We start from the raw sequence: 15,886 nt of genomic DNA on the forward strand, positions 1-15,886 counted from the left end.
TGACATTTGCCTTACAATAGAAAGTTAAACACACAGTCACAAGTATTTAGTGTTGATAAATTAATTTCGGTTATATAAGTTCACAAAAATCGTCATCTTTTTGCTCTTAATAGTGATTTTCATTATTATAACACTAGAAATAAGGTATTGCTTGTAACTAATTCTGGTAGGATTCATAAGATACATAATAGCTTTAAGGGTAAATGTATACATTTTTATAATTAAGTCCCAGCCACTGTTCTGGCATTACCTATAAATAAATTTAGATGTTTTATTAAAAAATGGCTCTGTCGTAAATCCTTCTACTTTTATAGCGATAGAAATGACTGTACAGTATTGTATATTTTTATTGAAACGAGCGCAAAAAAAAGTATGCTGGGAGAGTTTCTAACGCCGCTTCTTCTCTCTCAGAGCGCCATTTGTTTCCGAAGCGGTAGTAGTATCTAGTATATTAGAAATGAAAAAAATAAATGCCTTTTGTGCCTTTTTAAAGGTAACTCGCACCTAATTATTATAGCATGATGCCAACAGTTTGGTCGTGTAATTACAAGAATAATATCTACTCATTGTTTAAGTGAAAGTTTCTAAAGGCACACTGAGTATTGAATAAGACCGAGCTGTAATGCTAGAATATTTAACGCACGTACGGGTAAGAGCGAGATGAGTCAGAGCAAAATTTGATCTATACGGTATATTTATTATAGAACCTATATAATTTAAACGTATAGATAGACTGTGACAGCTGTGATAACGTTGAAAAAAATTGAGGGTGATTGTTAACCTGTATTTTGAGCAATGCATAAACACTAATCGCGAGGTAAGACGTAGCTTGTCACGCACACTAACGTAATTATCCTGACCTGTTTTCATCGGTTGTCTAGCAGTAAAAGGCGTAAATTTAGATGCCCTTGAGAGTAGACCTATATATACAAATATACGTTTTGCGGCATAAACGGCCGAATTTTTTTTAACTTTAGCTTAGAAGCAGCTCAGCACAAGACAACACACCTTCAAGAGACTGTATACCTGTGTATTTTTTTAAATTTAATATCGATACCTCCACGCGTTCCCGATATAAAGGGTCTTGACAGACAGACAATCAAGATAAAAAATCAGTTCAAACTTTGATCCACGACATACATTCATTGCCCCGTGCTTACCAGGGGTATAGAAAGAATATTGAAGTCCCAGGTCCAAGGGTGTCGTAAGAGGCGAGTAAGGGCATTTAATACCAGTGGCAGGCTTCTTTGCACAGGATGCCAGCTAGATTATGGGTACCACATCGACACCTTTTTAAATTTGCAAGCATTATTGTGTTTCAGTCTGAAGGGCGCCGGAGTTTGTGAAATTACTGGGCAAATGAGCCTTAACATCTTATCTTTCAAGGTGACGAGTGCAATTGTAATGTCACTCAGATTTTTTGGCTTTTCTTAGAACTCTGAGCGGCACTGCACTGTAATGGGAGGCGTATTAATTAACATTACCTAAACGTCCTGCTTGCCTTTTTCCTTACTGTCATAAAAAAAATTGTACACCTACAGATTACAGGACCGGTTTGCTATAGAAATATTCGTGCTATTTTAGTGTAAATCTATAAATAGAAATTTGTCACGCAGTGAAGGCTGTAGCTAATTTGCGTATCTTCAGATGATCTTGCTTTCACTACACTTTTCAATTCGTAATTACCGACCTTCGTAATCAACCGTCAATAACAAATCTATTATGACTTTATTTTTAATTTTGCCTTTAAACATTTTAGGACGCCACCACCGATTTTCCAAATTATAGTAATAATAATAATAATCTTTACTTGCGAAAACTGCCATTTTTTTTTACAAATACAAAATACGAAATATGTATCTTTGTCAAACAACATGACCATTTATCTACAAAAAGCAAGAGATATTTATCCGAGAAATACAAGAAACGGTGACAGGCTGGTGAATGCACACAAATTATCAAAATCATAATGCATCCTACGGAAAATGTAGCTATGTCATGTGTATAAAAATATTGAATAAACTCCCTCCAAGCTTACGCGTATTACCCGTCCAACGATTTAAAAAGGATCTTTTTACATGGCTTATAGGTAAATGTTTTTATTCCATAAATGAAATAATGACACATTAGATTAAATTAAATTTACTTTAAAATATATGTTAATTCTAGTCTTTAAATAATTATATTTAAAAATAATAATTATAATTTTAATTGATCTAAGTGCTTAAAATATAGAGTTTATTAATGTTAAATCAATTATAATAATAGCTAGAATTTTGTATTACTCCTGTAATACAAAATTCTATACGGCCCGAGTAATCATTTTAACCATTATTATTTATTACCAATGCATAGTAGAGATGCAGTACGCGAGGAACCATTGATCGGTCTGGTCCAAATTACCATTAACCATTTGCCTATAACCATTACCAATTGTTAAGTACACAGCATAGATAGTTAAATAACTGTATTAATGGAATTATTCTAACACAAAGTTAATAAGTAATATGATTAAACCTTACTTGCAAGGGTGTAAGTAATGTAGATAGTGCAAGCCAAAGTTTGTGACATGTATTGAGTCTATAATTAGAATTAGAAGACCTATAATAATTAGAAAATAAAAAACGGGTTATGTATGCACGCAAGAAGTTATACTTCTTTGGCGTAACAAAATAAGTCCTTAAAATTATTTATTCCTCCTGCTTTTCTACATTTGTAGAGAGAACAATACTGTAAAAATCTTGCAAAGATGGCTTTGACAATTAATTATTAAATAACGAATACGGCTGTATGGGCTTGAATCCTTTGCCTGTCCTAATAATAGACGAAGAAACCAAAAAAATAGCAAATGTCGGACACGTCAGAAAAACGTCTAATTAATTGATAAATTTTATTGTAACTATTTTTTTTAAGAAAAGAAGCCCGCCTAGTTTCTTGCCCCAATTCTCAGTCTGAGGTCTATATTTTTGAATGGATGGTAGATTTTGACGTTCAATAAGTGATTTTAAATCCTGCTCTAAACAAATTTTTTTCAATTTGAACAAGTAAGACTCGCACCTTAGATCATTTTACGTCTATTTATCCTACCGGCTGCGCCATTTAAATTAAAAATTAAAACAAAATTAAATAAAAGAATATATTCTATTATTTTGTGGTTTTATATGTAACTCACGCTTATAGTATTAATATTAAATAAACAGAGCTACGACAGCTGTGTTCTCTTGAAACAGGTAAATGTAAGAGTGACAGCTGTCATAGCGGTGTGGGGTTTGATACATAGGTAAATGACAGCTAGGGTTACTTTAATACAATGACAGCTGTTAAAACGTCGACAAAAATAGATTTTTAGAACTAACCTCTATTTTCAGCAATGACACTTTGTGTTGGTGTGCGTGAACCAACACAAAGTGTCACACAAATCTCGAGTGTCTCGGTCCTCCGGTCCTCGACACTAACCTATGCGAAACATAGCGGCCCTAGGCCGCTATTTCACGCCGGTATTCTGTGCGAGTTTGGTAACTAATGCCCGGATGAGTCTGGCCCGATTGTGCTGACGTCATAAGACGGCAGCGTGACTCTCCCACTTCCTTAAAAAGCCCTTAGTCGCCTCTTACGACTCTTGGGCCTGGGACTACCCTATTCTTTTTACGCCCCGGGGAAACTGGAAACAGGGGTACTGGAAACCCATATGCTGCCAGTATTTTTGGTACATGTGTACCAAAAATCTCGTTAAGTATTGTTTTTCTTTTTAATAAATAAAAGCAAAGAAAAACATGTTACAATTGCATTAATTTCTTAAACGAATAGCAAATATCGCTAGATTGCGCCACACAAACTACCAGGCTGAATGAAATATTTTATAATATAATGAACCAAATCAATTGAAATGTAATGCTGTGGTCAAACGATTTTTATAATTGCTTCTAGCTTTGATGTTTTCCGTGTACGCGGAGTCTAGGCTTCATCTATCGTTGTGATCAGAACAAACTTTCACCGACACTTATTACGATCTCGATCACGTAATTCTTTCTAGAGATAGCTTTAACATGTAATAACATTTAACATGTTTAACATTTCACTAGTTAGTGCGCGCGGCTTTCCCCACGCCACTATCAACTTGGATGCAAAGATACATAACGGCAAATGATAACAAGAGACGGATATATTAGACGACCTGTATAGCCGAGTGGTTAGCGATCCTACCTACTAAGCTAGAGGTCCCGGGTTCGAATCCCGGTAGGTGCAAGCATTTATATGATGAATATGGATGTTAGTTTCCGAGTCATGGATGTTTAAATGTATTTATGTATGTTTATATGTATGTTATATGAATTTATGTATGTTTAAGTAAGTATATTGTATTAAATATATCATTGTATTGTAACCCATAACACAGGCTATATATGCTTAACTTGAGGCAAGATAATTTGTGTAAAAAGTGTGTCAATATTATATCAAAACAGTATTTGTACTTTTATTGTTAAAATTGAGGGTATTCGTAAATTATTTAGTTTATAATGTTGTTCTTATGTCATAGCACCTCAATATTTATGATTTTGTTGTATTTCTTACAGAATTATTATTAATATGGAGGTTTGTTTCCTTTTTTTTTTGATATTGCACTTTAAATTTAAAATGAGTTTACTGTTTGTACATGATTGTGAAATTGTAAAGGTAATTTGTTACAAGATCAATAATTAAAAGAAAACATACGTACAGTGAAATTCCATTAGGTTGCTTTTTCGTATTTTGGATTATCAATTCAGGACCATTTTTAAAAAGTTTTCACTACAAAAATACTGAGTATGAATTCCAACCAGTCTTGGGACAAGGCCAACACCTATCATCCAACGTCCTCACTACATTAATTGAACGATATTATTTCCATTAAACCTCTTTGAATCTGTAAGGTTATAGTCGCTTAATTATTTTGTTGCTTGTGAAGTAATTGCACATGAGTAAATAAAACAGGTACAAAGACAAAGCTTTATACAACCACACAAAAGTTGCATTACCCCAATGATCCGGGGCATGTTTGAGGGTCCACTGGCCGCTTGTTGCGTATGCGAGTAGAACGCATTACAAGCTTATGTTTGTTCCTCGTATTAACATTATGATTATCACAGTTTCTAGCAAATTCCTTAATCTGCTTATGAATAAGCTTCTGTATCATTATCAAGAATATATGGAGATGCACAGTCATAATGTTAATTTCTTTACATTTTTCTCTTAATGCTTCTTTAGGACCTAGGATAAAAATAGCCCAAAAGCCCTCTTCTGCAGCACAGATATGTTATTAATATCGGCTGCACTGCCCCATTGTAATATACCATAGGACATAATACTATGAAAATAACTAAATAGTCGCGCCGTATGTATATACGGACCGACTATTTGGACACTTTACTAAACTGACATATGTCAATTAACTCTCTAATGTTCTTAACCGCTACAGTATTAAGCCTATTCTCCAATCCTTCACTATAATAAGAAATATAGAATATTCGACTGGTTTTACTACCTCTCCGTTAAATAAAACATTCGCATCTTTTTTGACATTTGGCGCGGTTAATTTAATGTATTTAGTTTCATGACTATTTAACAATAGGCTATTGGCGCTAAGCTAGTACACGATGTCAGATGGAGCAATGATAACTTAGTCATATAAAACTTGGCTTCTTTACTATTTGAATATGAGTGAAGTGTCATCCGCAAATAAAACTTGTGTTATTTTTCTACAAGGTAAGGTCGATCATTTATGTTAATTAATTAGGAAGAGGAATGGTCCAAGAATAGACACCTTTGGTAACCCGTTAGAAATGTTATATAATCAATACATCATTCTTATATCTTGCTTTCTAGTTGGAAATAAATATTAAAAAATATATATCATTCAAATACCTAAGCTACATAGTAAGATATAATTTATATTACCTTTAACTGTTACTTGTGTACGAAATTTTATACCAGGATTATTTAATATCGATGATCAAACCCAAAAAAATAGCAAATAAAAACATGCTTTGTTTAATTTAAGCTTTGTCTCTGTACCGTTTCTGTACTCATGTGGTAATTATGAATGAAACTATAATCATTTTAATTGTTGCACCTATTAAACCTGTTAATTAATTTAGCAGCGCATACTCAATAATGACTTCTACGCTCAATTTTTTCTATGTTTTGGTCTACTTAAAATATACCCTGACAATTAAGCATGGAAATATAATATTACTGGTATAGTTTCTCTATATGCATAATAGAACTATTACATGCAAACATACAAAAGTCTGTGGAAATACTGGGTCACACGCCGTATAGGCCTGACCTCGCTATGTTTATTAATTAACGAAAATAAAAGAAAAACTTCAAGAAAAAAAAATATGGGAGCCGAGACAGCCGTGGCTGCGTTACAAAAGATACCCCTAAGGACTAACCGGCAAAGTGCTCTTCTTAGTGGTTTCGTCAGATGCAGAGATGTATTAACGCGAATAGACACTACGTTGAAAACATATAATAAAACTTATAACTTTTTTTTATGAAGAAGGAAGACAAACGGCGTACGGTTCACGTGGTGTTAATTGATCATCGCCGCCCAGATTCTCTTGCAACACCAGAGGAATCACAAGAGCGCTGCCGACCTTTAAGGATTATGCGTGCTTTTTTTGTGTTCATGTCGTATCGTCCCGGAAACACCGCACAAAGAAGCTCAATCCACAGCTTTGTAGTACGTGGAAGAAAGTTCCTTGAAAATCGCACTGTGGAGGATCGACACACATCCAGATGGTGGGGATGATATCCTAATTTGTGGCGTGTCGTGTGAAGATGGAATTCGGAGGTGGAAACTTGCTAAGAACTTTCAGTTTGCATCTCGTTAATACGAAATTACGTTAATAAGTGTTATAATTGGACGTAGTTCCTGAAAAACGTTCAAAGCCACAAACATCACATTTTTTTTTTGGAATAGGAGGACAAATGAGCGTACGGTTCACCTGTTGTTAAATGATCACCGCCGCCCACAATCTCTTGCAACACCAGAGGAATCACAGGAGCGTTGCCGGCCTTTAAGGAAGGTGTACGCGCTCTTTTTGAAGGTACCCATGTCGTATCGTCCCGGAAACACCGTTGTCCTTGGTCAGGCGCGGTTCTGTGCCCTCCCCAGAATACGAAGGGCAGCCGGAACTAGAGTTCTCGGTGAGGGATTCTCTGACTCTGGTAGAGCCGGTACCCTCTTGGGGTACTATCTCTTTAAGGACCGCTTTCATAATCTTTGTTGGGGACGGGGGGGGGGGGGGGGGGGGGATGACCACCGATCCTCGACACATTATGAAGAATTCCTGTTTAAAGTTTAATAAATATTAGAGTATTCCACACATGTGGGTTGGGCTGCTAAGTCATGATGTCACTTAAAGAGTGACAGTAGGGCTGCCATTTATTGTCAGTCCGTTAATATGAATCACGTGACCAGTTTTGTGTTCTTAACTCAATTTCGACATGATTGTGGTTTGGAACGTTTTTCTGAAATTACGTCCAATTATGTAATTACATCTATGATTCAATTGAACTGAAAATATATTCCTAGAGTAATTAAAACTGTGTAAAGATTAATATTGAAATAGGCTTCCTCGAATACACTTGAGAACAAAAGGTGGCCTTATCTTTATATTGCATTCTCTTCCAATCGATCTTAGGTCCCTACTCGGTCAAGGCTATGCTTCTAGATAAAAAACAATGTGATGAAATAAGATCAAAGAAAACTATATAAGATTAATAAACAAATTAATTGATTTACTATTGAATAATCGCATTAAAGGATAATATTCAAAAAGTTTAAATCATCAATAGTGTGATTTAAAAAAATTGAGGAAATAAGTAGTATGATGAATAAAAATTATTGTATTATATTGTAAAAACGCCTGCGATGTTGTTTCAGATATTTTTAAAATCACTTCTTTCAGCAAGATAGCAGCTGCCAATAAAATATTTATAACAATAGACACGAATATCCATCTTTTTACAATATTATTAAATATTTTTTGTTCATAATACTACTTTTTTCTTCAATTAAAATTATTTTCTACTTTTTAGTTTGTTATAGTGTTTTATTTATTATTTTAACTATCATTTACTATTATTTCTATGTGGAAACTTGTAATTAGCTGATATTCTTCTTCTGTATTTATTTACTAATTTCTCTAAATAAAGCTGTAAGTTTCTTTTCAAATAAAATAAAAAAAATATTTACTACTAGCTGACCCAGCAGGCGTTGTATTGCCCTCATAGTTAACAGCTGTAGTTAATTCACTAAGTATAGGTAGCTAGAATAAAGTTCGTTTTTTACCTCCTGAGAAACAAAGATTCTCATTAGTTATTAATTTTTAACTATTCTTTCAATTTGATTTCTGAACGACGGGGCACATCAAAGGAAAATCAAAATCGTTGTTTTTATTTAATTTCGAGCGTTTTCATATTCACCTTTTAAACCTTCTCTGAACTTTATTATTATATTTATACTCTCCACAATTAATAAAAGACCAAAGTTAGCCAAATCGGTCCAGCTGTTCTCGAGTTTTAGCGAGACTAACGAACAGCAATCCATTTTTATATATTTACTATTTCTGCTTTTTTAGTCTTGAAACGATGATATTTTATTGTATAACGCGCTTTGTTGTTTGACACAAAGACAGTTCCTGGTATTGGTAATAAAAAATTTACTAATCGTTAAGATCCTGGTCAGGATTATCAATCAGACTAAAAAAAATATTTAATTGTCTTTGATAAGTTTGCAAAGTTTTACTCCAATACAAAGTTTATAAGTTGGTGAAAATGATGCTCAAAAAGCATAAGAAACACTTTAAATTAAATTCGTCAATGCATGCCTTAAATTATGCGAAAGGTCGCAATAAAATAAAATGCGTATGTATTTCTTTCATAAAGCTAATAATTAAATACAAACTTACCAATAACTGGCCGTTTTTTACGAAAACTGTCATATACACTCTCATGTTTAACCAAATATGAATTTCTTTCACTTTGTGCATACTTTCTTCCGACATAATGAAAACGGTTGAAATCTCTTTCACGTGAATTTAAAAATGGGTTCACACTTTTGTATTGTGAACTTATATCATCAAAGAGAAGAGGTGGTGAGGACCAATGAATATACCACTGATGCGACAGAGCCATAGTTCATGTTTACAACAAAATTCATTTAGTCTATCCAACACTTATCTAACACATAAAGTACCTCGTGCATTGAGAGCTATTACCGTTCTAAACAGCAGTCGGCGCGGACAACTCCGGGCTGGTTATAGTTGTTTCAAAATTATGCCCCGTTTCTTCGATATAAGCATTGAATGCCAATATAAATACCATCTTTGTGCTGCAGAAGAGGGCTATTCGCGCTATTTATGACTTAGGTTGTAAAGAATAAAAGGAGAAAATTTTTATGAGATAAACTTTTGCATCCCAATGTATTCTTGATAATGTTATGTATGTTCAAAGGCGCATTAGCGAATTTGCTAGAAACTGTGTTAATCATAATGTTAATGTTAACACCAGGAATAAACATAAAGTTATTATATTTATATGTACATACATTCTGCAGCATATGCGGTTAAGAAAATTAGACAAACTGACACAGATACGGCGCGACTGGTATACTTTAGTTATTTTTATAGTATTATGTCCTATGGTATATTGTTATGGGGCAGTGCAGCCGATACCATCTTTGTGCTGCAGAAGAGGGCTATTCGCGCTGAAGAGGGCTATTATTTATAACCTAGGTCCTAAAGAATCATTGAGAGAAAAAATTTAAAAAATTAACATTTTGACTGTTGCTTCGCAATATATTTTTGATAATGTTCTATAATCACAAGCACATTGAGGAATTTTCTCGAAATTGTGATATAATATACATAATGTTAACACGGAGAATAAACATAAGCTTGTTATGCCCACTACTGGGTTAAGTCGATTAAGTAAGTCTTTTATTGGGCGATGTATATGCTTCTACAATATGATTCCAGAAAATGTACAAAGCAAATGTGTTACAAAATTTAATAGAATTGTTAAAAAACAATTGTGTGGGAAAGGTTACTATAGCATAAACGATTTTCATAATGACACCACGGAATGGGAATAAGGCGAACACCCTCCACCCAGGCTCTTTAATTATAAATGTTTAATGTACGATATCACATTGTAATCCATATTTTATAAAAAAAAAGCCCGCCTAGTTTCTTTTGCTCGTACATCTCAGGCAGTCTCTTTTGAATGGGTGGTAGTTTGTGACGTTCAATAAATCATTTTGAATCCTATTTTGAATATAAATATTAGAATTAGAATTAGAATTTATACCTACTACTCACTTAAGTCACTCGGTCACTTTTACAACAAGATCCCAGAAAATGTACAAAATAAATGTGTTACGAAATTCTTAAGAATTGTTAAAAAAATGTTTTCGTTCGTGTGGTAAAGATAATTATAATAGAAATGACTTTCTTAATAATACCTGATGGAGATTATGCCTAGTGTAGGGACCAGATACTATGTAATATTATGCGATTTATGACAGTTAAGACAGTTTGTCTTTATATAACAAATAAATAAATAAGTTTTAAAATGAGGTTAGTTTATTAGAACTTACCAACAATGGTCATTTTGAACAAATTGGTTTGTTTCAATTGTAGAGTTTCTTTCGCCGTTTCTTTTCTCTTAGAGCGCCATTTGTTTTCGAAGATATAAATCATTATATAAAAGAGTGGCAATAAGTTTCTTACTACTTCTTCTCATTAGCTCAACGAAGTAGCGGTAGATTCAATAAGAAAACATATTTTTTTACATTCATAAGTGTCATCTGCGTGACCTACATGAATAAAGTGATTTTGATTTGAAGCGGTGGTAGTATAGTAATTCTTTTAGTTCAACCTAACACCAAAAATAATTCCAAACGAATCAATTTTGAGAAGATATATGCCTATTATTACGCAACTAGGAATGGTTACACGGGCAAGAGACACTAAATCAAATCAAATCACAATCAGTTTATTCAAGTAGGTCACGTGAATGACACTTATGAATGTCAAAAAAAAAAAAATTTTCTTATAGAATCTACCGCTACTTCGTAAAGGGTTGAGCTAATGAGAAGAAGTAGCAAGAAACTCATTGCCACTCTTTTATATCAAGATTTACAGATCATTTCAATTACAATATAATATGTGAAATGTAAAATGATGCAGCAAACACACTCAATCGTCAAATAGTCAATGTCTTACACAAGTAAGTCAAAAAAATAATTGTAAATTAATACAAAAGTTATTGAGTACAGTAACTGCGTCATCCACAAACACCATAAATCAATAAAGGTATTCTGTGAGCATTTTATAAGCGATTATAAATAAATAAACATGTATATATACATACATATATATATATATACACAATAACTTTTAAGAATCTGAAACCGAGTCCCCGGCAACAGGATCATCCCGCCACCACAAGCAGCGCCCGTTCACGAGCATGACGCATGAGCCAGCCATCGCCTCCCTCAAACATATTTTAGGGAAGGGGACGACCCGTCCCATGTCGCCGCCACAAGCAGTGACATTTAAGCGAGCAAAATTTAAACGAGCACTAGTACATAATATTATATCAGTAACTTTGTATTCCTAAATACTATTAATAATTCATAGCCTCCTTAGCGTCGTAATGACAGGTTGAAACTATTAACTGTTAATTGGTATTTATACCTTAAGTGCCAACTTTAATTATAATAAAGGCTTTTATTCTTAGTACAGATACACAATTATGTTTTGTAATACTACTGCACTGTTGTTTATTTATTTTATTTTATTTATTTATTCTTTAATAAAACGGCGCAAGCCAATTACAATATTAAAGTAAGAATTAATTATAAACTAAACATATTACACAAATAATAGTTAATAAGTACAAAGTTTACTGTAAATAACTAACAATTAATTAACATCCAAATACCGTTCATCCATTCCTCTCACAAAAACGCAAGCACTCTGTTAAAATCGTCTGCCATCCATCCTCAAATAAATCACAAGCAGGGTTGGCTTCGAGAAGAGCGTTGAGAGCAGAGAGACCTCGGTATAGGTGAGTTGGTGCGAGCCACAGTTCTCGAGTCCGACACATCGTCGGACTCGAGAACAATCGAACAGTAATTGTCCGGTACAAAGATTCTACATAGCTCAACATGCAAATTCAGCGCATTTATATCACCTTTGAGAACTCTGCACATAACTATGTATTTTACACATAAAATTTTTCGTGTATTTGGTGCTTCTTTACTTTGTGTAAATCCGTTTGCCATTAAGCCTTCTTCAACCTACTCCATTTTGGTCTATCTCTTGCTACTCTACTCCATTTTATGCCAACCACCTGTCTGACATCTTCGGCCCATCTTTTTTTGTTGACTACCTTTTTTTTATGAAAATAAGGGACAAGACTAGCAGGAAGTTCAGCTGATGGTAATAGATACGCCCTGCCAATTACAATGCAGTGCCGCTCAGAATTCTTGAAAAACCCCAAAAATTCTGAATGGCACTACAACTGCGCTCGTCACCTTGAGACATAAGATATTAAGTCTCATTTGCCCAGTAATTTTACTACCTACGGCGCCCTTCAGTCCAAAACACAGTAATACTTACCCATTACTGCTTCACAGCAGAAATAGGCGCCGTTGTGTGCCTTTTTATTTTTAAGTTTACGCCATGATAACTTTAACTGCGAAATATCAGTAATGAAGCAATAAATATTAATTGTAAAGTCGATCCATATGAATTTCTTTAAGATCCTAAGACAAGGCTTTTTTTTAAATTCATTTTAGAGGCATTCCTAACAGTAGGTTTCCACGGAAGACCAACGTTGTGGATTCTTTCGAAACCACAACTATGCTGAGTAGGGGGCCCATTGGCGTCATTAGATCATAATTAGAATAGTGTAACTTTAAGAATCAGAACGTAAAATTACGTCAATAAACATTTTTTCTTTCTTTCTTTCTTTCAACAGCTGCAAAATGCTCTCGCAGAGTTTTGAATCCACAACCAGTAGCTGAGAACTGGGCTGGTTAATGTTACGGGCTCGCTATTGTGACCACAAATAAGAAAGTTAGTTTGTTTGTTTGTTCGGCATTCATGGCCAATGAACGAACCAATTTCTATAAAGTTACGCAGACAATGTCGCGGGTTCCAAACAGGCTTATTCTCAAAGGTATAGTTATTTCAAAATGGTTGTACTTTTTTGGGATTAGGATTACAAATGATTGTATGGTTCCAGTCACCTCATGCTAAGTGATCACCGAAGCTCATATTTTCTTGCAACAAGAGGCACAGGAGTTGAAGGTGATGGTTGCAAGTTAAGAAGTGACTTGCCTTACTGAGCATTTCAAGCTTTTTTTAATGAAAATAAGGGACGAGACGAGAACGACGTCAAGCTGATGGTAATTGATACGCCCTGCCCATAACAATGCAGTGCCGCTCAGGATGATTGAAAAACCCAAAAATTCTGAGCGGCAGTACAACTGCGCTCGTCACCTTATTAGTAAAAAAATAAGTAGTATGATGAATAAAAATTATTGTATTATATTGTAAAAACGCCTGCGATGTTGTTTCAGATATTTTTAAAATCACTTCTTTCAGCAAGATAGCAGCTGCCAATAAAATATTTATAACAATAGACACGAATATCCATCTTTTTACAATATTATTAAATATTTTTTGTTCATAATACTACTTTTTTCTTCAATTAAAATTATTTTCTACTTTTTAGTTTGTTATAGTGTTTTATTTATTATTTTAACTATCATTTACTATTATTTCTATGTGGAAACTTGTAATTAGCTGATATTCTTCTTCTGTATTTATTTACTAATTTCTCTAAATAAAGCTGTAAGTTTCTTTTCAAATAAAATAAAAAAAATATTTACTACTAGCTGACCCAGCAGGCGTTGTATTGCCCTCATAGTTAACAGCTGTAGTTAATTCACTAAGTATAGGTAGCTAGAATAAAGTTCGTTTTTTACCTCCTGAGAAACAAAGATTCTCATTAGTTATTAATTTTTAACTATTCTTTCAATTTGATTTCTGAACGACGGGGCACATCAAAGGAAAATCAAAATCGTTGTTTTTATTTAATTTCGAGCGTTTTCATATTCACCTTTTAAACCTTCTCTGAACTTTATTATTATATTTATACTCTCCACAATTAATAAAAGACCAAAGTTAGCCAAATCGGTCCAGCTGTTCTCGAGTTTTAGCGAGACTAACGAACAGCAATCCATTTTTATATATTTACTATTTCTGCTTTTTTAGTCTTGAAACGATGATATTTTATGGTATAACGCGCTTTGTTGTTTGACACAAAGACAGTTCCTGGTATTGGTAATAAAAAATTTACTAATCGTTAAGATCCTGGTCAGGATTATCAATCAGACTAAAAAAAATATTTAATTGTCTTTGATAAGTTTGCAAAGTTTTACTCCAATACAAAGTTTATAAGTTGGTGAAAATGATGCTCAAAAAGCATAAGAAACACTTTAAATTAAATTCGTCAATGCATGCCTTAAATTATGCGAAAGGTCGCAATAAAATAAAATGCGTATGTATTTCTTTCATAAAGCTAATAATTAAATACAAACTTACCAATAACTGGCCGTTTTTTACGAAAACTGTCATATACACTCTCATGTTTAACCAAATATGAATTTCTTTCACTTTGTGCATACTTTCTTCCGACATAATGAAAACGGTTGAAATCTCTTTCACGTGAATTTAAAAATGGGTTCACACTTTTGTATTGTGAACTTATATCATCAAAGAGAAGAGGTGGTGAGGACCAATGAATATACCACTGATGCGACAGAGCCATAGTTCATGTTTACAACAAAATTCATTTAGTCTATCCAACACTTATCTAACACATAAAGTACCTCGTGCATTGAGAGCTATTACCGTTCTAAACTGCAGTCGGCGCGGACAACTCCGGGCTGGTTATAGTTGTTTCAAAATTATGCCCCGTTTCTTCGATATAAGCATTGAATGCCAATATAAATACCATCTTTGTGCTGCAGAAGAGGGCTATTCGCGCTATTTATGACTTAGGTTGTAAAGAATAAAAGGAGAAAATTTTTATGAGATAAACTTTTGCATCCCAATGTATTCTTGATAATGTTATGTATGTTCAAAGGCGCATTAGCGAATTTGCTAGAAACTGTGTTAATCATAATGTTAATGTTAACACCAGGAATAAACATAAAGTTATTATATTTATATGTACATACATTCTGCAGCATATGCGGTTAAGAAAATTAGACAAACTGACATAGATACGGCGCGACTGGTATACTTTAGTTATTTTTATAGTATTATGTCCTATGGTATATTGTTATGGGGCAGTGCAGCCGATACCATCTTTGTGCTGCAGAAGAGGGCTATTCGCGCTGAAGAGGGCTATTATTTATAACCTAGGTCCTAAAGAATCATTGAGAGAAAAAATTTAAAAAATTAACATTTTGACTGTTGCTTCGCAATATACTTGCTGAAAGAAGTGATTTTAAAAATATCTGAAACAACATCGCAGGCGTTTTTACAATATAATACAATAATTTTTATTCATCATACTACTTATTTCCTCAATTTTTTTAAATCACACTATTGATGATTTAAACTTTTTGAATATTATCCTTTAATGCGATTATTCAATAGTAAATCAATTAATTTGTTTATTAATCTTATATAGTTTTCTTTGATCTTATTTCATCACATTGTTTTTTTATCTAGAAGCATAGCCTTGACCGAGTAGGGACCTAAGATCGATTGGAAGAGAATGCAATATAAAGATAAGGCCACCTTTTGTTCTCAAG

The 15,886-nt window shown here is 33.6% G+C and overlaps 1 protein-coding gene across 2 annotated transcripts in view; it reads right to left on the reverse strand.

Moving 5' to 3' along the window:
• The window catches only part of LOC126969822 (protein yellow-like), a 46,007-nt gene extending 31,084 nt beyond the window's left edge, over positions 1-14,923 (reverse strand). The window contains exon 1 of one of the 2 annotated variants that reach the window (XM_050815382.1): positions 14,667-14,923. In XM_050815382.1, coding sequence (XP_050671339.1) covers positions 14,667-14,892 — 226 coding nt within the window. In that variant the 5' untranslated portion in view covers positions 14,893-14,923. Of the gene's footprint in view, positions 1-8,957; positions 9,215-14,666 lie in introns of those variants that run through there. The other variant, XM_050815381.1, reaches the window with a different exon arrangement.
• Positions 14,924-15,886: the final 963 nt, after the last annotated feature.

Source organism: Leptidea sinapis, chromosome 19 (genome assembly GCF_905404315.1).
Source record: "Leptidea sinapis chromosome 19, ilLepSina1.1, whole genome shotgun sequence".
Taxonomy (NCBI): Eukaryota; Metazoa; Arthropoda; class Insecta; order Lepidoptera; family Pieridae; genus Leptidea; species Leptidea sinapis.